Source organism: Salvelinus fontinalis, chromosome 17, assembly GCF_029448725.1.
Source record: "Salvelinus fontinalis isolate EN_2023a chromosome 17, ASM2944872v1, whole genome shotgun sequence".
In the NCBI taxonomy this organism is placed as follows: domain Eukaryota; kingdom Metazoa; phylum Chordata; class Actinopteri; order Salmoniformes; family Salmonidae; genus Salvelinus; species Salvelinus fontinalis.
In genome coordinates this window covers 2,251,297-2,274,162 of record NC_074681.1, presented here as the reverse complement: position 1 = coordinate 2,274,162, position 22,866 = coordinate 2,251,297, and the positions used below count along the sequence as shown (strand labels likewise).

Sequence of the window (22,866 nt, the reverse complement as noted above, 5' to 3'; positions counted from 1 at the left end):
GTGTTGGAATATGACCATGGCTATCGGTAAATGAAATTGAAAAAACAAGAAAAATGTACCGTCTGATTAGCGTAAACAAAGGAATTTTAAATGATTTATTACATTGAAAACCAGAGACTTTGACTTTTACTCAAGTTGTAATTTACTGGGTGACTCAATTTTATTTGAGTCATTTCTTATGAAGTGTGGCGTACCGCCCAGTGGAGACTCATTGAGGCCTGGTGACAGACGTCCCTCTGCTGGACGTGCCAGGTCTCGACGGGCTCTCCTGCCAGGAATAATTGAGGCTGATTGTGGTTGTTGAGTAATCAAGGGGCTGATTGCTCACCAGCTGGGCAGAACATGTGGGTGGGTACTGGGGAAGAGAGGTTACTCCTGTATAGTTATGGGCAGTACCAGAGATAACGGAGGGAGTTGGGTTTTGTTCTCTATTGGATACAGCAGGAGCCCAGACAACAGTATCCCGGAGGAGTCCGTTTTGTTTAGTAGTTAAATAAACACCCTTGAAACTGAGCTAATGCAATTCTGTCTGTATATGATATGTTTAAACGTCTTGACCAAATCCCCTGGTCTTCCACAGAAGGTATCTTCATTTTTAGTCAAGTATGACAATTGGGTAATTTTTCCACCACCACATTTACAGTATATTTACGTAGTCTGATCACCAGAGATAATGTGTAATCCGGTCTGTTTCCTGAGAACTTTGTTCTGAGAATTTCACCATAATCTCCAGTGTTCCCTTTCAATTGCTACCATGGTTATGCATATGCTTCTCTCTATATTTATTTTGTGAAATGATTCAATCTGGGTCTTTCCATATACTGTAGGTTAATACCCTCCCAAGTGTAAAGGGTTCATTTTAGATTTTAGGCATCCATAGCTCAGTCTATACATTTCAGATTGGTTGCATTTCTCCAGCTCCATCACTCATCTGTTTACCAAAATACGTGACATTTGTTGTTGGAATCCCAGAATACTATATGGTACAAAGTACAATATTTTTATGGTATGAAAAAACTGTTTGCTGAGTAATAAGTCCACCGTCACAAGGGGTATGTAGGCCTACACGTTTTTAATCAACAATCATTTTCACCATGAAAATCATATTTTATGCAACACAGGAAAATGATATAAGACGTTTGTCTTGTTAATTCAGCAACTTCTTCTCTTGTTTATTCAGCAACTTCTTTGCCCTGTAAAAAAGAAAATGACAAATGTGTATTCATGAGTGTGTATAGACTTGGAAAGAGTATAATGGATCCAGCATTTAAGACTCAGTGCTCAGCATTAATCTAGTTGTTGTTTTGCCCTCCATGAAATGTGCTTATTAGCAATCTGAAATACCTACATTTTAGTGAGTGTTAAAGGTCAATATTGATGTGAAGACTGAATCATAGGTGGTGTTGATGTGGTCATATCCGAGCATTTGTCAGATGTAGGCTTAGTAGCAGCTCTGTACCTTTCCAGTGCTGCGGGATTTGGCTCTGAGCTTGTTGACTTGAGTCTCAGCGATGTCAGCACGCTCCTCAGCCTCCTCCAGTTCATGCTGAACCTTCCGGAACTTAGACATGTGGCCGTTGGCTTGTTCCTCCTGTGTGAGGAACAGAGAGGGAGAGCACAACATCAGCATTCAAAGTTTGAAGCTTCAGGTAGAAAATTAATATGATTTTTTTATAAGTATTATAAGTTTTTATTTTTATTTTTATATGACAAATTTAGGATTGCAAAGTATATAGGGAGATAGATGATACAGTAGAGAGAGTGAGTGGTGGGATGGGGGATCACACCACTCCCTCCAGGGGCGTAAATTGCCTAACTTCACTTGGATTTTGTCACATTTTATAGTCTTACAAATTAGGATTCAAATGGATTGAAATGTTATTTTTTGTCAACAATCCACATAAAATACTCTGGAATGACAAACTGGATTCAAATATTTTTTTTTAAGAATGAAAAATAGAACAATGTGTTTGTCTATGGTGATTGCATGGCAGTGTGCTTAATTTTATACACCTGTCAGCAACGGGTGTGGCTGAAAAATTTGAAGGGGTGTCCACATACTTTTGCATGTGTATAAATGTATTTAAATATATATATATAAAGTACCCCCGAGTCAAAGTAAATCTTTTTGGGTCAGTCTCTGAGAGCTTAACACACCTGGATCGTTCAATATTAGCCCATTATTACTTTAAAACTTCTTCACTGTCGATTTGGATGTTAATCACTGCTAGATAGACATATTTATGTCTCACCATAGACTTTCAAGCAGATTTAAGTCAAAACTGTAACTAGGCCAACTGTAACTCGGCCAATCAGGAACATTGTAAGCAAATCCAGTGTCGGCTTGGTCTTGCTGAAAGGTGAATTCATCTCCTAGTGTCTGGTGAAAATCAGACTGAACCAAGTTTTTCCTCTAGGATTTTGTCTTTGCCGAGCTCATGCAGTTTCCTGAAAAACTCCCCAGTCCTTGCTGATGACAAGCATACCCATAACATGATGCAGCCATTACCATGCTTGAAAATACTACGCTTTTTTGCAGTACTACTTTAGTGCCTTCCCAATGGGCAAAAACTGGTTGAATCAACATTGTTTATACAACCAAAAAAACGCCATGATGTTAACTTAACATGGAAACTGATTGTACTTGCAAAAAGTAATCAACGTAAGGGCTTTTTGTCTTTTTTTCAACCAAGATTTTACCTTAATTCATAGAAGTGGTGACATGTGTTGTTGAATTCACGGTTAGTTGACAACTCAACCAAATATAAATCAAAACTAGACCAAGAAATATCTGTGCCCTGTGGGTTCTTGCAAACAGGATGCATGTTTTGGAATATTTTTATACTGGACAGGCTTCCTTTTCATTCACTATCATTTAGGTTAGTAGAAGATTAACTACAATGTTGCCGATCTATCCTCACTGTTCTCCTATCACAGCTATTAAAACTTCTTCGGGATAGCTCCCTTTTAATAAATCTTCGCCTAAAATGACAAACCAAAATCGAACTGCCTGTAGCTCAGGCCCTGAAGCAAGGATTTGCATATTCTTGGTACCATTTGAAAGGAAGCACTCTGAAGTTTGTGGAAATGTGGTAGATCTGGTAGAAGAAAATACAAAGACAAAACCAACCATTTTTTAAAAAACTTCTTTCTACCACCGTCTTTGAAACGCAACAGAAAGGTCCTAAATCTAGCCATCACTCTGGTTCTATTTCCGATGGTGTCCACAAGAGGGCAGCAGTGATTGTGCAAAGTTTCAGACTGATGACTTGAAGTATGAGCAAGCTACATGACATTTAGTGTAAAGTCACCCAGCCACATTTGGGCAAATCGTGAAGGACACATTTACATTTATATTACATTTTTCTGTAAGAATATTGTCAAATCTGTATACTTGGACTTTGATTTAGCTTTTCCAGTATTTGTAGCCATATTGTAAGTTCAACATATGCAAAACACCCAATTTTTATAACTTCATAACTCTCCATATTCTTGCAATTTTTGTCCAAAAGGAAATACTCCTGTAAACTCCTGTAAAGCCCAGCTCATTGGCTATCTAGCTAGCTTTGTTTGACCCTGATTGGTGCTCATTTGACAAAGTTAAAGTCAATCAAGTGAAGACGCCCGTGTCATTGGCGCGCCATGAAGGCGTCGCTCTCTGACCAAATGTGGTGTCCTATAGGATATACTACACTCCTAATGATATAGTGAAGTCTGGTTACGTTCTAGGATCTCTGAGGGATAAATACAAACGCAATTTGACTGGTTGAAATAACGTTTAGGGTTAGATTTTCACAGATTTCTTTCTTTGCAAATTGAACGAGTAGAAATACAAAATCGATCGTGCATGCTATATGGACCTTTTCAGGATATGAACATTTATTTTATCGAACAAAACAACACTTAATGTTATCTCTGGAACCCTTGGGAGGTTAAATCAGGGCAAGATTTCAGAATGTAAGTACACATTTCCCCTTATAGCTTTGAAAAAAAGTGTTTTGTTGATAGGAGCTCTCCTCAAACAATAGCATGGCATTTTTTCGCAGTAATAGCTACTGTAAATTGGACAGTGCAGTTATATGAACAAGAATCTAAGCTTTCAGCCGATATAAGAATTATATGTACCGACATTTGTTGTTTCTCTAAAATCTGCGATAATGACACACGGCGCTGCAAGTTTTAAACTCTGTAACTGTTTTAAAATCACCAATGCCCTCATGATAAAATGACTGATCGGTTTCCTTCCTCTCCGGCAACTCCGTTAGGAAGGACATCTGTATCTTTGTAGTGACTGGGTATATTGATACAATATTGAAAGCCTTATTAATAACTTTACCATGCTCAAAGGGATACTCAGCGTCAGCTTTCTTCATTTGACCAATCAGTGCCCTTCTTTGCGAGGCATTTGAAAAGCGTAAACTAAAATGTTGTAATGTCTACTAAGGAAGAAATATGTTTGTGAATGTATGCTTTCAGAGTATTTGACTAATTGAGGGTGCTCACCGCTTCCTCAGCCTGTCTCTTGTAGGCCTTCACTTTCATCTGCAGCTTATCTACCAGGTCCTGAAGTCTGCCAACGTTCTTCTTGTCCTCCTCAGTCTGTGGGAGAAGATCAAAGAGTCAAAGTCCAGTAACTTTATACACAAACCTGTCTGTGTTTGTGTCAACCCACTGGGCAAAGGCATCAATTCAACATCTATTTCACGTTGGTTCAACGTATTTTCATTGAATTGACGTGGAAACGATTTAACCAGTGTGCCCAGTGTGAAGTGTTTGAAGAATGCACTTTCTCTTACCTGGTAAGTGAGCTCCTTGACTCTGCGCTCATACTTGCGGACTCCCTTGACTGCGTCTGCACCTCTTCTCTGCTCGGCCTCCACCTCAGTCTCGAGCTCACGCACCTTGTGTAGAAGAAATTAACGTAGGCATTTATTTGAGGGGGTGAAATCAGACGTAACAAATATTTTGTAGAACAGAGGTATATTGTTCTACTCAGTCAAGGAGGCAAGATTGTTGTCTGTTCCTATTTACTTTTACAATTTTCATTGAAGGGGTCTGTAGTGATAACAGCTTTTCATTATCTAGGTGGGTTATTGAGAGAAAGTCACTACACAATGGTCCTGTGTATGTTCAAATACATTTCCAGAAATCAGTCTTTCAATCCACCCTAATCCACCCTGCTGTCAACTCACCCTGGACTCCAGTTTCTGGAGCTGCTTCTTGCCTCCCTTCATGGCCAGATTCTCAGCCTCATCCAGGCGGTGCTGCAGGTCCTTGACTGTGATCTCCAGGTTCTTCTTCATCCTCTCCAGGTGAGAGCTGGTGTCCTGCTCCTTCTTCAGCTCCTCAGCCATCATGGCCGCCTGGAATGGTAGTGTGTTTAATTTATGTACCAACTGGCACCAATCATAACGTCCCTCTGAGATCTTTGTTGTTGTTAACCAGTCCAGCTACCATTGGCCCTTGGTGACAAATCAAGTGGATGTAATTCAATAGATCATAAAGACTCACGTCAGTGATGGCCTTCTTGGCCTTCTCCTCTGCGTTTCTAGCCTCCTGGACGATGTCATCCACCTCTCCCTGCACCTGCACCAGGTCAGACTCCAGCTTCTTCTTGGTGTTCAGAAGGCTGGTGTTCTGGAGGATGAAACAAAACCCTTTGTTTGAATCTCAAGAGAACTTACAAGTCACAAGGCAGACAAGGTATGTTTGGTTGAGTTTAATGAGAAATGGCTTAGAGCCGTACCTGGGAGTGCAGCAGTCCAACTCGCTCGCTGGCGTCGACCAGCTCAGTCTCAGCCACTTTGCGGCCTCTCTCAGTCTGCTCCAGAGCAACTCTCAGCTCCTCAATTTCAGCCACCATCAGACCGTTCCTGCGCTCCACCATCGCTACCTGCTCCTTCATGTCCTCTGAGACACGGACAGCGTCATCAAGGTGCAATTGGGCATCCTGGGGTTCAACATGACATAGGTTCATTAGGACTTGTGGAGGTAGAGGCAATAGGATCGGTGATAGAACTGTTCATTGGTAAGAATTTCCCCAATATCCCTACCTTTCTACAGTATATTAGTCAACACTATTCAATTCCTCTGATCTATTATTTTCTACAGATTAATAAACAAATCCCTCCCCATGTTCAGATGTTTGAGCCTGATGTCCAAGTCCCTATACCTTGAGCAGTCCTTGGACGTTCCTCAGCTGTTTCTGGGACTCAGCGGCCTGCCTGTTGGAGTGGCTCAGCTGAATCTCCATCTCGTTCAGGTCTCCCTCCATCTTCTTCTTCACCCTCAGGGCGTCATTCCTGCTCCTGACCTCAGAGTCCAGGGTGCTCTGCATGGAGTCAATCATCCTCTGGCTGTTCCTCTTGATCTGCTCCATCTCCTCGTCCTTCTCAGCGATCTTCCTGTCCACCTCACCCTTGATCTGGTTCAGCTCCAGCTGCACACGCAGAATCTTGGATTCCTCGTGCTCCAGTGTTCCCTGGACAAAGAGAAGCAGTCAGGTAAATTGTGTTCAATACATTTGGATGTGAATTACACAAGGAATTAAATATATATAACCACAATAAACACCAATACAGGGAGCATTGAACTGTAGCTGGCACTGGCTAGTGTTTCACTACTTTTCCCAACAAACAACGGCACTTTGTACCTCAGCCTCCTCCAGAGCGGTCTGGATCTCAGACTTCTCTGTCTCCACGGTCTTCTTGGCCTTCTCCAGCTCATGGATGCTCTTGCCAGTCTCTCCGATCTGCTCAGTCAGGTCAGAGATCTCCTCTGCACACACAAACACAGGAGCAGTTTAGACTTGGGAGAATTTCAGTAGATATCGCCAATGCACTGAAGCTGACATTGAGGGTGCTTTCGTAAATTTGCTCTGGCTACCTACTCCGATTTCACAGCACTCTCGTCTGAGTGTGCCAGAGCACAGCATAATTGATGAATTTATGAATGCTCAACACCCTTTGAATATGGTCAATGTCAGTAAATGTCTGCAAAAAAGAGTACAGCACAGATACAGTCACCAACGCTCTGGATAACATGAAAACAGCCTAACCAGCTTTGTTAGGGTGAGTAAAATGGTCAGAGTGAGGTGTTCTCTCTCATTTGTGTCTGGAAGTAGCTAGCCAACATTAGCCAGTTAGCTTGGGTGCTTGACTGCTGTTGTGAGGTCCGAACGCTCGGATCAAACCTACTCGTCGGCCAGAGCGTCCAGTGTTCTGAACACTCCAAGAGCAAAACGCTATGAATTTACAAACGGACAATCTACACAACACTCTAAATTTACGAATGCCCAGAGCGCACTCTGGCACTCCAGATGGAATTTACGAAAACACTTTCAATCATAATAGTTAATTAATCATCACTTTATACAGTCTTGCAAATCTAATTGCCCCGACTTCCTTGGGCCGTTCAAAGGAATACCGATTACAATTTAATTTAAATTTTAATTTCAAACTCTTCTAAAATGGTGTAATAGAAATGTTGATGGTTACAGTTTCCTACATTTTCAAACCCCTAGTCAAACATGAGCCAAGTAAAACTGCTGTCAAATGCTCACGTTGCAGGTTCTTGTTCTCTCTCTTCAGAGTCTCCAGATGATCCAGAGCCTCCTCGTAGGAGTTCTTCAACTTGAAGAGTTCAGTGCTCATAGAGCGAGCCTCCTTCTGAGCTCCTTCAAGCTCAGCCTGACCCTCCTCATACTTCTGCTTCCACTCTGCCAGGACCTAGAGGAATCCGTGAGATTTTCATTAGAAGTAATTGATGAAGAGTTTTGAATCAGAAAAATGCTACAATTATACCCCAATTGATCGATTAGCAGACAGAAAATGTCAACCTAGCGTGAGGTTTATTTATTTTCACCTTGTCAAAGTTCCTCTGCTTCTTGTCTAGGTTGGCGGCCAGTGCGTTGGCTCTCTCAACGTCAATCATGAGGTCCTCCACCTCTCCCTGCAGCCTCTGCTTGGTCTTCTCCAGGGAGGCGCACTTGGAGTTGGTCGCCTCAATGGTTTCCTCAGCGTCCTGCAGACGCTGGGCCAGCTTTTTCCTGTTGGACGACAGAGGGTATAGGAATGTTACAACACATATGGACCCTCACCATCCACACGCTATATTTGTGTTTTTGCTGTTGCGTGTGACTCACTTGGCCTCCTCCAGCTCCTCTGTGCGCTGGATGGCATCAGTTTCATACTTAGTCCTCCACTGAGCCACCTCACTGTTTGCTTTAGACATACCACGTTGCAGCTCTGCCTTGGCCTCCTGCTCCTCCTCAAACTGCTCTCTCAGGAGGTCACAGTCATGGCGGGCAGACTGGACACCGTGGGCCAGGGCATTTTTAGCCTGTGAGAGAGAAAGGGATAGACAAAGAAATATTAGAGAGATAGTAAAACAAATGACATTAGAAGTCTCTGAGGGTGGCGTAGTCACCGTCTATATGAAGATATGGCTATAAACTCTGTGGTCGGTGGTATCCGTTTTGTGTCCCTTACCTTGACCTCCTCCTCAATCTGCCTCTTCAGCTCCTCCACCTGCTGGGTGAAGGCCTGTTTGCCTCTGGTCAGCTGAGACACCAGGGCTTCCTTCTCCTCCAGCTGGCGTCCAAACTCCCCTGCAGGGATACAGTGAAATCTCGTTAATGGGGTCTCTGACCTCCTAAGATTGAAAATGTATTTTTAGGTATCATAGGGCAATGTTTTGTGGTGAATATTACGCTAGAAACTATTGTGGACTGGACTATCAGGATAGTCCAATACGTTTTACTGAAGGAAAGCATCAGTTTGTCGTTCATTGTTGATGATGGTACCGTTTTCTGTCAGGAGTCTGGCCCTCTGTCCGCTGATGTCGTTGACCTGGCGAACATTCTCATCATTCTTAGTCTTGAGCTCACTCAGCTGGTCCTCAAGAGTACGACACATTTTCTCCAGATTGCCCTGTTAGTGAAACATGTTCCGTCATTACTTTATATATGGGACTCCTGTCACCTTCAGCTCTCTTGAATGGTAATGTAGTTGACCCTCCTCAACACTGCTTGATCAAAACATCACTACTCACCTTAGCCTTGGCGACGGCCTCCATGTTGCTGGAGAGGTCATCAATCTCCATCTTGTACTCGCTCTTCTCCTTCTCTAGCTTCTGCTTGACACGCTGCAGGTTGTCGATCTGCTCCCCGAGCTCAGCCACACTGTCGGCCTGCTTCTTGCGCAGAGCGGCGGCTGTGGCCTCATGCTGCAGGGTGGACTCTTCAAGATCACGACGCAGCTTCTGGAACTCAGCCTCACGCTTCTTGTTCATATCAATCTGAGCAGCAGTGGCGCCTCCGGCCTCCTCCAGCCTCTCGCTGATCTCCTCAAGTTCCCTGGAGAGATCGGCCCTCTGCTTCTCAACCTTGGCCCTGGCAGCACGCTCAGCCTCAATTTCCTCCTCCAGCTCCTCAATACGAGCCTAGACCAGGGGGCAGTAGCAGGGGGGATGAACACTACAATGCAGTTGAAACAATTTAATGTGTTCATACTAAGCCAGTTCCACTAATATATTCAGTAGAGAGTTTCCCATGCAGGAACCAAAACCACAACGGTAAAAAGCACCAAATTTCCAATGGTCAGAAGCACCAGTAAGAAGCACAATCTTCCATCCTACTGAGCCATCAGAAGCCACCAAGAAAAATGTGTGCTACCAGAATAATTGTTTTCAGGAAATGAAGGAAATGATTCAGGTGTGGGCTTTCCTGTACTGGAGCTGAGATCCTGTGATGTACCTGGAGTTCCTTGATCTTCTTCTGCAACTGAGCTCCAAGAGACTGTTCATCCTCAACCTTGCTGAGGAGCTGGCTGGTCTCAAACTCCTTTCTAAGAATCACAAACACGTAGATTGCAGAGTTCAGTTTGCTGTTAAGAATCACATGCAAATGGTCATTCATAATTACAAGAATTAGTCAAGAACAACTATTATTTTAATCAATATATCATGTAATACTGTCGTCATTTGTTTGTTTACTTCTTGATTTTCTCATCAGACTGCTGCTTGTCATTCTCCAGGTCCATTATGGACTCCTGGGCCAGTTTCAGATCTCCCTCCAGCTTTCTCTTGGCTCTCTCAAGGTCCATACGGAGCTTCTTCTCTTGCTCCAGAGAACCCTCAAGCTATTAGATAAAAACACAATGTTCAAATCTTAACAACTGAAGATAATATAATCTCCCATACTATCATGGCTAAAATGTCAAACTCCTCTCACGTCGTCCACTTGCTGTTCCAGCTTGGTCTTGGCCTTGGTCAGAGTGTTGACTTTGTCCTCCTCTGCCTGCAGGTCGTCCAGTGTCTGCTGGTGGGCCTCTTGGAGGGCTTTCTTCTCCTTGGTCAACTTGGCAACACTCTCATCCAAAGACGCCATCTCCTCTGTCAGGTTTTTAACCTGAAAACCGCCACAACAAAGTGAGTCTTTGGGATCTTCACCATAAAGGAGAGATATAGTAATATATATTGCATTCAATTAATTTATATTAGAAATGTGTTAACAAGCACTGTACCACATATTTAACACTAGATAGAAGTGTACATCATGCCAGTGTACTGAATGGAATTCATAAACGAGGGGGGAACATGCAATGAGTGTGCGGTGTACTCCGCATTTGAAAATCAACAATTTTTCATTTTTCCTGCACCCACGATACGACTTGAATTCCATTTCTGTTAAGCTATATTTTGAGTTGATTATTGTTTGGTGGTTAGACTGTCTCTGGTAAAAACATGAGACCTTGTTTTCAGTGGCGTGCTTCTCCTTCTCCACTTTGGCTAGGGTGAGCTCCAGGTCATCAATGTCCTTCTTCAGCTCAGAGCACTCATCCTCCAGCTTCCTCTTCTTGGCAGTCAACTCAGCATTCATCTCCTCCTCATCCTCCTGCCTCTCAGTCATCTCTTTGAGTTTGGCCTCCAGCTGGATCTTGCTCTTGATGAGCCCCTCGCACCTTTCCTCAGCATCGTTCAGACTCTCTCCTTCCTGGTTTCAGAACAGGAGAAAAAAATCAGAGGCCTCACTTTGTGTATCAAAATATAGACTTCATTTAGTCAGAGATCAGAGCACATCAATATAAATTCATGAAATATATTTTTAACATGGGCTATAAAAAGGTGGGAGTTAGCCACATAGTTCAGTGTGTGCGTGTGTGTGTTTGTGTGTGTATTGATGTGTGTGTAAATATGCATTTATGAGGGTTGTTGGTCACTCACAGATGCGACTTGGAGAGCCAGGTCTGCCCTCTCCTGCACCAGGGAAACTAACTTCTCCTCCAAATGCTTCTTAGTGGCCAGAGCCTTGGCCAGGTCTGTCTTCATCTTCTCATAGTTCTCCTTCATGTTGGCCAGCTCCTTCTCAGTCTCAGCGCTCTGCAGCAGGGGCTTGATCTTGAAGTACAACTTCATCCATGGCCAGGTTTTCACATTCATGAATGAGCGGATGTTGTACTGGATGGAGAAGATGGACTCTCTGGTCGACAGAAAGGATAGAGTGGCATGGTGAGTGACATGCATAATAAAGATACATTCTTGGAGTCAAAGAATAACACATTGGAGCCCTGTGACACTTTTGGTAAACAGTTGAGGAATTGGGCTCGAGAAATGTAACCAGGCATGATAATGGAAGGCTTTTCACTTTAAAGTATTTACCAAACAAAAACCATTGATTTCAAAGATTAACAAACCAAACAACTCTATACACAAGTACATTTTTTACAAAAACACATTCACAGGAAGAACTGTGCAGATACAAAGTTAGTTAACAGAATGAAACTAAAGGAGATTTTACTGTAATTCTATTAACAAATGTCAAACTTTGCCAAGATGTCTACTATTTCTCACCTCCTCTCCATCATCTTGGAGAACTCTCTCCTCATGAGGAATCCACGGCTGAGAGCCTGGACCATGCCGACCAGAGCTGCTAGCTTCTCATCTCTCATCTCCTCCAGGACACCCAGCAAACCGGCTTTGAAGAACACCTGACACAGGTTAACATGGTCAATGGAACCACAGTCAGATGGTGACAGATATAAATGGTTGACTCCAAAGAGGGGAACAACACCACTAGACGGATTTGAACAACATAAACATTGTGATTCTTACAAACAAACCATGGGATAGGTTGTTTATAAGTTGTTAGTTATTGTACAGTTGTAGATGAATAATGTCCACTGATATAGATAACTGCAGCCATACCACTCTAACACAATGCACATGATAATGAGTTGAGTTTCTCTGTTCTATACTTGTGACGTTTGAATATGATGGGGGAAAAAGGTACAATGTTTATCCACCTTTTCAATTAGTTAAATGAAGAAGAAAGAACAATATCATGGATATACCAACTGAAGAAATTTTGAATGGTTAGGGTTTCTATTATCATTGAAGTTGTGTTTTGTTGTCAGCCATGGCTGGGTTGTATTTGACTGACCTTGGTGTGTCCAAATTTATAATCCTCGTGATTTACATCAATGGACCCAAGCAGCTTCTCAGAAGCCTTCTTGTTGTCCATGAACTGTCCCTCTGGGATGACACTGGCATTCAGTACTTTATACCTGAATGAGGAGACATTTTTAACATATGTCAAGTTGTAACAGGTTGGTCAAATTATGTGAAAGGTAAACCTATTCTGATGCTGGGAAAACCCTTGGAGCAAGAATGTCTGTTGTTGTGGTTGTGGTTGTGTGTGTGTGTGTGTGTGTGTGTGTGTGTGTGTGTGTGTGTGTGTGTGTGTGTGTGTGTGTGTGTGTGTGTTCTGTGTGTTGTGTGTGTGTGTGTGTGTGTGTGTGTGTGTGTGTGTGTGTGTGTGTGTGTGTGTGTGTGTGTGTGTGTGTGTGTGTGTGTGTGCATTAGTGTTTGTATCCAAGTACCTCTGCTTGAAGTCAGCATAGATGATTCTGCTGGGGAAGCCCTTCCTGCAGATCCTGATCCCCTCCAGAACACCATTACACCTGAGCTGGTGGATAACCAGGAAGTTCTCCATCAGACCTGGTAAAACAAACCAAGTCTCTTTTAATATTCATTAACAGGTTACAGATTCAGATGGTTAAGGTTAGTGATACTGTACTGATAAGATGTCCTATTTAACTCAATATACCTGGAGTCTTTGACTCGTTGGGGATCAGGCAGCGTACAAAGTGAGGATGAGTGCTCCTCAAGTTGGTCATCAGCTTGTGTAAGTTCTCCTGTAAGAGGGTTACAAACCATTTTCTCAGAAATCATTTATCATCGTCAAGGCTCCTTTTGAAGGACTGAATCTACACATTTCAAAAGCTCACCCTGAACTGGGAGGACACAGTCTGCATGGAACCACCCTTCTTTTTGCCTCCCTTCTTGGCTTTATCTGTTACAATGAGGGGAAAAGCAAGAGATAATTAGAGAAGCACATTTCCTAGAGCGGGCAGAATAAATAGATGAATAATAAGATGTAAGATATCTAGAGTGGTGTTGTCTTCAGCAAGAACACTAATTAGAAACCAGATCATGTCGGGATATCTTCACACTGATCCTAATGCAAATGGTACCGATGAGATCGTGTAAATTAACACATATTGTAGGAGAAAATGAACCCAGTGAATAACCCTGAGAAATTGTGATACGTTCAAAGACGAATACAATTTAATTTGTGACAACAACAGTTGTAGACCAACAGTGAAATGCTGACTTACGGGCCCTTCCCTACAATTTAGAGAGAAACATCTGGAAAAAAATAATAATGTGGAAAAAATACACAATGAGTAACAATAACTTGTCTACAGATACACGGGGTACCAGTACGAGTCGATGTGCAGAGGTACCAGGTCATTGAGGTAGATATGTGATGCTAGATACATGATGCTAGTCTTACCCTCAGGTGGGGCAGCAGGGTACAGGGTAGCCATCAGTTTGACTGAGGCCTTCCCGTACATCAGAATAACTGATTCGTTCAGGGGGTCCTTGTTCTTATCCAGCCAGCCAGTGATGTTGTAGTCCACAGTGCCGGCGTAGTGTACGAGAGAGAAGTGGGCCTCTGGCTTGCCTTTGGCAGGCTTGGGCTTCTCAAACGCCTTGGTTTTGCCAAGATGCTGGTCGTTCAACTTGTTCTTGAAAGTAGTGTCTGAAGCCTTGGGGAACATGCACTCCTCTTCAAGGATGGAGAAGATGCCCAATGGCTTTACGAAAAGAGATTTAAGAGATATTTATTCCTTTAGCAAACATGCTATTATGGGATTCTATTCCTTTAGGGTCACATATATGGAGACATATTGAGTTCTCAACTGTCAGATACGTTGTACTTCTGTGATAATATATCACACATCACTCGCTATGAGCTTTGCTTTTGTGGTCCAGTACAATCCTCACAGACAGCTTACCTTCTCAATAAGCTCAATACAGGCAGCCAAGTCCATGCCGAAGTCGATGAAGGCCCAGACGATTCCCTCCTTCTTGTACTCCTCTTGTTCCAGGACGAACATGGTGTGGTTGAAAAACTGTTGCAGTTTCTCATTGGTGAAGTTGATGCACAGTTGCTCCATGCTGTTGTACTGTTGAAGGAATTTCAAAAGGGATAATTTCATCGTACAAGGCTGTAATCCCTCTCAATCACAACTCATTGTCTTGTTCTGGTCTCATACTCACATCAAAGATCTCAAACCCGGCAATGTCGAGCACACCGATATAGAACTGCCTTGGATTCTTGGTGTCCAACATCTCGTTGATACGGATGACCATCCACAAGAACATCCTCTCATAGATGGACTTGGCCAGAGCCATGACTGCATTATAAACCTGCAAAGATAATACCTCAAATTAATACATGAGATATTGACCATTTCTAGCGATAAGGTGATAAGCGCTTGGAAAAACAACATTAGACCTACTATTGAAAAAAAGACAATGTTCTCATCCCCAAAATAATTCCGGTGCTCAGAAAATGGTAGATGCTGTGTTTCACCTTACCTGAGCCACAGTCTGTCCCTTGGTCACGTACTCGTTGCCAACCTTCACTCTGGGGTAGCACAGACACTTCAACAACTCAGCTGAGTTCAGGCCCAGCAGGTAACCGATTTTATCAGCCACTGGAGAGAGAACCAACATCAACAGACTCAGGCACTCAAGATCGCTTGTTTCTGATGTTACACTGACAAAATAGTTTGTCCAACTGTTTTGTGGGATTGGTTTTGATTTTCATCCTCATCCCTTGTTTCAAATCATTTTTGGAGGTTGGAATTTAGTCTCCGTCATGTATCTCCTACCTGATTTTCATGTGGTACTGTCTGTCTTACCGTTTCTATTTCTATGTTGGGGAATGGGACTAATGCTTTACATGTTGTATATCTATGAGTGGGACTCACCCTCTGTGCCGTCTGGCTCGGCCTGCTCCTCACGCTGTTTCTGCTTGAATTTCAAGTTGCCATGGTGCGTTACAGCTCCTGTCAGCTTGTAGATGGCCATCTTCTCATCATTAGTGAAACCCAGGATTGTAATGGCCTCCTGGAATTAGAGAGGAAGTACAACAGTGATGAACTCAACAGTAGTTTGCTCAGTTACACTACACTACAGTTCTGTGCTCACTCCAGAACAAACGTGATGGATAGAATTGACTGGCTTCTCTGTTCTACATGATTACTTTTGGCCAACACTATGATGTGGCAGCACAAAAGCAGTTTTACACAGTTCCACAGGACATTTAGTGCCATTCTCTTGTGGATGTCTTACTTTACCTAAAGGTGAAGTGTGGAGGCATGACGAGTGCCTTGGGACACATGTCTAACTAACTCAAAGGTGCCCAGCTGTCACCAAGTTGGAATTGCACAATGTTCCTACCCGTTCCATGTCTAGAGTTTGGTTAACCCTTTGTATAACTCACGTCTGTGGCATCCAGCTCTTCCTTGTCGTTGATGCTGGGCACAGTGATATGACCCTGGCTGATCATGGGGAAGTCGTAGGGGTTGGTGGTGAGGAGCGTCATTTCTGTGGACAACGGAGAACGGCTTCTCAGTTAAATCTCGTAGAATTCCCCTGTCCTACCTTTACGGTATCTCACCCTCCTTTAGTCAGTCGATGGACTCAAGGATAAACTGAGCAAAAAAAGAAACGTCCCTTTGTCAGGACCCTGTCTTTCAAAGAGAATTCATAAAAATCCAAATCACTTCACAGATCTTCATTGTAAAGGGTTTAAACACTGTTTCCCATGCTTGTTCAATGAACCATAAACAATTAATGGACATGCACCTGTGGAACGGTCGTTAAGACACTAACAGCTTACAGACGGTAGGCAATTAAGGTCGCAGTTATGAAAACTTAGGACACTAAAGAGGCCTTTCAACTGATTCTGAAAAACACCAAAAGAAAGATGCCCAGGGTCCCTGCTCATCTGCGTGAATGTGACTTAGGCATGCTGCAAGGAGGCATGAGGACTGCAGATGTGGCCAGGGCAATACATTGCAATGTCTGTACTGTGAGATGCCTAAGACAGCGCTACAGGGAGACAGGATGGACAGCTGATCGTCCTCGCAGTGGCAGACCACGTGTAAAAACACCTGCACAGGATCGGTACATCCGAACAGCACACCTGCGGGACAGGTACAGGATGGCAACAACAACTGCCCGAGTTACACCAGGAACACACAATCCCTCCATCAGTGCTCAGACTGTCCACAATAGGCTGAGAGAGGCTGGACTGAGAGCTTGTAGGCTTGTCGTAAGGCAGGTCCTCACCAAACATCACCGGCAACAACATCGCCTTTGGGCACAAAACCACTGTCGCTGGACCAAACAGGACTGGCAAAAGGGCTCTTCACTGACGGGTCGTGGTTTTCTCTCACCAGGGGTGATGGTCAGATTCGCGTTTATCGTCGAAGGCATGAGCGTTACACCGAGGCCTGTACTCAGGAGCGAGATCGATTTGGAGGTGGAGGGTCCGTCATAGTCTGGGGCGGTGTGTCACAGCATCATCGGACTGAGCTTGTTGTCATTGCAGGCAATCTCCACGCTGTGCATTACAGGGAAGACATCCTCCTCCCTCATGTGGTACCCTTCCTGCAGGCTCATCCTGACATGACCCTCCAGCATGACAATGCCACCAACCATACTGCTCGTTCTGTGCGTGATTTCCTGCAAGACAGGAATATCAGTGTTCGGGCCATGGCCAGCGAAGAGCCCGGATCTCAATCCCATTGATCACTTCTGGGACCTTTTGGATCAGAGAGTGAGGGCTAGGGCCATTCCCCCTTCTTTTCTGGCTGAGTTTATATGTAGTATATAATTAATAGCATCAAAAGACTGGACTGAGGCTCCTAGAGTAGTGCATCACAGTGCATTACTTGATAGGTCTTTCACATGAAAGATATATTAAGACCTGACCCATGTCTAGATGCCTTGTTATCTTGGATGTACTCATTGTAATAGTATTAATAGATGGACTATGATTATTTATTTTTTAATAAGTTCCACAGATGGAGGTGTGAATAATTTCACATCAACCTCTGCTTTGCCTTACCAACTAGCTCAGGTTTGTGGCCTGTCATCAACTGGTAGAAGATGTGGTAGCCTCTCTCATCAGGCAGCTGGAAAGCCACTCTGGACTTCTCCAGCAGGTCTGAGAGACAAAGAGAGAGACAGAGAAAGACAGAGAGAGACAGAGAAAGAAAGAAAGAAAGAAAGAGAGAGAGAGACAGAGAAAGAAAGAAAGAAAGAAAGAGAGAGAGAGAGAAAGAAAGAAAGAAAGAAAGAAGAGAGAGAGAGAGAGAGAGAGAGAGAGAGAGAGAGAGAGAGAGAGAGAGAGAGAGAGAGAGAGAGAGGAGAGAGAGAAAGAGAGAGAGAGAGAGAGAGAGAGAGAGAGAGAGAGAGAGAGAGAGAGAGAGAGAGAGAGAGAGAGAGAGAGAGAGAGAGAGAGAGAGAGAGAGAGAGAGAGAGAGAGAGAGAGAGAGAGAGAGAGAGCATTACATGTGATGATATGATCTCCTAAAATATTCTGTGTGAATTAAAGAAAGCATTGAGAAACAATCAAAACCAACTCACAGGTCTCAATATCAGCTTTAGCCAGTTTGCCTGCTTGGAAGTGAATCCTGATGAATTTACCCTGTAGTAGAGGTTAGAAATATGGGGTTTAGAAATGTGTCTACAAAATAATTCAAACGTTTTACTTTGATAGACCCCTTGAAATGTTAGTTTGTTGGACTGTTATAACTATAAGGAACTACTGAAATGTTTTTCCCAATGTAAGGTTCACTTCCACAATATGTCCTTCAAACTTACAAAGCGAGACGAGTTGTCGTTCCTCACTGTCTTGGCATTACCATAAGACTCCAGCAGAGGGTTAGCTGCAATGATCTGATCCTCAAGAGACCCCTGATTGAGACAAACACAAGTTGCTTAGAAACTGGTTAACCCTTTCTTGAAAAAGGATTCACCGCTTGAAAAAAAATGTTTACACAGCCCACCAAACTGAAATGTGTTAAAAAGGCAAAACCTACCTGCATTTTGCTGGGGTCTGCTTCCTTCTTGGCACCAGATACTGCGATGGTGGCGAAGTACTGGATGACACGCTTGGTGTTGACAGTCTTTCCTGCACCGGATTCTCCACTGGTTAATATGACAGAGAAAGAGGGGTTTTAGTCACAGATGGTGTCAGATTGGCGTTCAATAAGAAATATGGTTGAGAAATACACTGTTGACCTGTTTTCTAACAGAAGTAATGAATTAACAAATATCCCCACTCATTTATGTATTATTGCACACATCCTAATCCCAAATAATCCCAAATACATTAAAGCAGATGTGGTTGTTTTTTCTGAGGAGGGGGCGGAACATAAATGAAAATCATTTGTACACTGCAAGTTGACTGCAAGAAGCCCAAACAGATTTAACAAAAACAGAATCATTTCAAACCTTGATTACATTGGGATATAATCACATATGTCTCTCTATTTATACGTGGAAATACTTGGAAAAGATTTCCTAAATTCTAATCACTTGGGCCTGATTTCCATTTATTCCATTTTCTACAGTCTGTTATGTCCAACAATGATAATTCAATAAACTATACATTGTGTGTACAAAAACATTATGAACACCTGCTCTTTCCCTGACATAGACTGACCAGGTGAATCCAGGTGAAAACTATGATCCCTTATTGATGTCACCTGTTAAATCCACTTCAATCAGTTTAGATGAATGGGAGGAGACGGGTTAAAGAAGGATTATTAAGCCTTGAGACAATTGAGACATGGATTGTGTATGTGTGCCATTCAGCAGGTGAATGGACAAGACAAAAGATTTAAGTGCCTTTGAATGGGGTATGGTAGTAGGTGCCAGGCGCACCAGTTTGAGTGTGTTAACTGCAACGCTGATGGGATTTTCATGCTCAACAGTTTCCTGTGTGTATGTAGAATGGTCCACCACCCAAATGAAATCCAGACAACTTGACACAACTGTGGGAAGCGTTGGAGTCAATAGGGGCTAGCGTCCTTGTGGAACGCTTTAGACACCTTGTTGAGTCCATGCCCCGACGAAGTGAGTCTGTTCTGAGGGCAAACCGGGGTGAAACTCAATATTAGGAAGGTGTTCCTAATGTTTTGTACACTCATTCTAAATATATATATATATAATTTAATTTAATGTATTTTTTCTGAGAAGAGACTTGAGGGGGCAAATAAAATGACCCACAAGCCACCAGTTGGGGAACCCAAATGACCCAACTAGTGCTGAGCGATACGTGCTTTTTGAGGTCGGTTCGGATTCAGTTTGTTTATTTAAAAAATATCACACTTTAGTTTTTTGGTGGTTTTAAGATTTGTTTTTAACATGAATTGCACGATGCATTATGTGGGTTGAATGCTGTAACAACACAGAATGTCCATTTCTGATAATCACTTATATCACTTATTATGAACTGGGTGGTTCGAGCCATGAATTCTGATTGGCTGGCAGCCGTGGTATGTCAGACTGTTTACCACGGGTATGACAAAACTACTCTTTTTACTGCTCTAATTACGTTGGTAACCAGTTTATAATAGCAATAATGCACCTCGGTGGTTTGTGGTATATGGCCAATATACCACGGCTAAGGGCTGTATCTCCCTACTACTTCGCACAGTTTGGGCATGATCTGATTTATCTCTAGAGAAACTGTGCATTGAGCTCACAGAAAAAAAACAAATGAAATGGAATTCAAACAATTGAACTGACATTGTCAGGTAGCCTAGCAGTTAAGAGCGTTGGGCCAGTAATAGAAAGATTGCTGGTTTGAATCCCCGAGCCGGCAAGGTGCAAAAATCTGTTGTTCTGCTCTTGAACAAGGCAGTTAACCCCCAGCAACTGCTCCCCGGGTGCCGATGATGTCGATTAAGACACACACCCCCCCCCCCCCCCCCCCCCCTCCCCTCTCTTATTCAGAGAGGTTGGGTTAAATGCGGAAGACACATTTCTGTTGAATAGATTCAGTTGTACAACTGACTAGGTATCCCCTTTCCCTAGTTTAAAAACCCCCCAGACATTTTGGTTAATCGCTTAGCACAAACAACTTACGTAATCAGGATGGACTGGTTCTCCTTATCTGGAACCCAAAAACATCATGCGTATTATACTCATGAAACATTATGGGTATATCATGAATTTCATTTTGGAATATTTTCTATTCAAGGCGAATGAAATCCGATATTCCAGGCTAAATGTTCAAACCTAAATGAGAAACAGTAGATTCCATCCATCCATCCATCCATCCATCCATCCATCCATCTATCCATCCATCCATCCATCCAGCCAGCCAGCCATCCATCCATCCATCCATCCATCCATCCATCCATCCATCTATCCATCCATCCAGCCAGCCAGCCATCCATCTATCCATCCATCCATCCATCCAGCCAGCCAGCCAGCCATCCATCCATCCATCCATTCATCCATTTACCCATCCATCCATCTATGAGAGCTCGTACCAATCATCATGAACTGAAAAGCGTTGTCAGAGACGGAGAAGATATGGGGTGGAGCCTCCATCCTCTTCTTCCCTCTGTAGGCGTTGACAACCTCTTCGTCGTACACGGGGAGCCACTTGTAGGGGTTCACCGTGGCACAGAAGAGCCCAGAGTAGGTCTGGATGAAAGGGATTAAATAAAATTGTATAAATGTACTTGTTTTCTTGTTGGTCTACTGAAGTGGTATGTTTTGGTTTATACCGTTCATGTATGTGTAGTACTGGAAGTGTGTATTTCTTATGTTGATGTATGTGTATGTATGTTTATGCAGGTTTCTTACATAGATCATCCATGCTGCATAACGCTCTTTGAGGTTATACAACACAGAGGCTTCATTCAGGTAGGTCATCATGGCCATGTCCTCAATCTTGTCGTACTTAGGGGGGTTCATCTGATAGATGTCTGCTTCTTTGAACTCTTTTCCTTCCTGAAACAGTCAGAAATCTACATGACACACAGATCAAACTGGACATGACTGAACGCGTTTTGCTCATTAGTTAGTTCAAATGCATACTGCCATTTAATCCAACTACTCTGGTATCACCCAGTGACACTACATGGATATTCTTGACTAATTATATCAATAATTCATGCCATTTTTAAAGGTTATATTCTGCTCACAAAAACATAGAAATACTTCTACATCTATCTTTCAAGAAAGAGTAATTGCACAAACTTGAACTTGAATAATTTTCAGATCAGGCTTACCTCCTTACTGCCGTCAGGTTTTGTGACTGTCACAGTACACTTTCCATCGGCCCTGGCAGTGACCAAACCCTTTAGGTACAGCTCCACCTTGTCTGTCACATAGCAGGCGTTCTTTGAATCAAACGGCATGGCTTGTGCCTCCATCCTCTCCCTCTCAGGCTTACGAAGGTACAAGGCAGCCTTGCCATAGATTTGCATCTCCGCGTCCGTACTCATGGTGACGGATTACTAGGAAACAGATTAAACAACAATCTAGAGTTACTCTGTGGTGCTTCCTCCACAGTCAACAGAGTTAGATCAGCGGTACCTCTCACAGAATATTTTCATCATTTTTATATGAAGACTCAAACAATGTCTCACCTTCGTTTTCCCCTCCTACAGATGAATTTCTACTTCTTGGAGGACCCTGTGAAACATTAGGGTGTTGTAAATTCTAAAGCCTTATCATTTAGCCCCCGAAAGGCTAGAAAACATTTTGAATGGCATCATTCAACTCAAATCACTACAGCCATGTCCAATTCAACTACAGGTGCAACTGGTAACTTTCATTTTCCTGGTTGGTAACTCACTTTCCTAGACATTCTGTCAAGAATTTAAATAAATAACTCTGAAAACCCAGTTACATCCTAGAACACCCCCTCAATTTACAAACAAGTGCAGGAGCACCACTTTTGACTGTGAATTAAAGTGACAGATTTTAAGTATAACACCTTTAATGTAAATCATAATAATAATAATAAATAATAATAATAAAAATTGTTTTAATCAATGCCACTTGATTGCATATTGTAAAATCTTATAAGAGACGTGCACAAAGGAAATGCAGAATTCGATTCAAACATTGCATTTAGCTACTACCTCAGATGCTGAGTGAATGTAGAAATCTAAGGAGGTGGAGAGAGAGTCTTACCACAGAGGAAGAAGGGATCTGACTTATGAATGCTGGGGCCTCAGTCTCCTTATATCTGGTTGAAAGTGCCAACCAAGCAAAAGTTAATTATGGACCACCCTGGTGAAGGAAATGGATTGGATGAGAGATCTCTGTCTGTCTGTGTCTCACTAGCCCCACCCACTCCAGGGAGCATCCCAGACACTCCCGTTACATGACTTTGTAATATCATATTTGTGTCTCAATGGAATTTCACAGAATATACGTAAATGATATGTATTTTAATAATTAGGACAACATCAC

At 42.8% G+C, this 22,866-nt stretch overlaps 1 protein-coding gene across 1 annotated transcript; it reads right to left on the bottom strand.

Moving 5' to 3' along the window:
• Nucleotides 1–1,129: 1,129 nt before the first annotated feature.
• LOC129813558 (myosin heavy chain, fast skeletal muscle-like) lies at nt 1,130–21,902 on the bottom strand. The gene is made up of 39 exons (XM_055865869.1): nt 21,675–21,902; nt 21,247–21,393; nt 20,928–21,084; nt 20,518–20,545; nt 18,465–18,573; nt 18,247–18,339; nt 18,010–18,070; nt 17,489–17,587; nt 15,857–15,960; nt 15,342–15,480; nt 14,947–15,065; nt 14,626–14,775; nt 14,361–14,531; nt 13,856–14,159; nt 13,287–13,351; nt 13,106–13,193; nt 12,879–12,996; nt 12,440–12,563; nt 11,851–11,987; nt 11,224–11,479; nt 10,751–10,993; nt 10,232–10,408; nt 9,994–10,139; nt 9,755–9,845; nt 9,052–9,441; nt 8,804–8,930; nt 8,490–8,608; nt 8,144–8,340; nt 7,864–8,047; nt 7,562–7,727; nt 6,653–6,777; nt 6,173–6,481; nt 5,747–5,950; nt 5,512–5,637; nt 5,193–5,363; nt 4,797–4,901; nt 4,504–4,599; nt 1,460–1,591; nt 1,130–1,193 (listed from the first exon to the last, which is right to left on the bottom strand). Exons 1-39 carry the CDS (start codon nt 21,888–21,890, stop codon nt 1,173–1,175), a joined length of 5,814 nt encoding a protein of 1,937 aa, XP_055721844.1. The 5' UTR covers nt 21,891–21,902; the 3' UTR covers nt 1,130–1,172.
• Between the last annotated feature and the right edge of the window lie 964 nt (nt 21,903–22,866).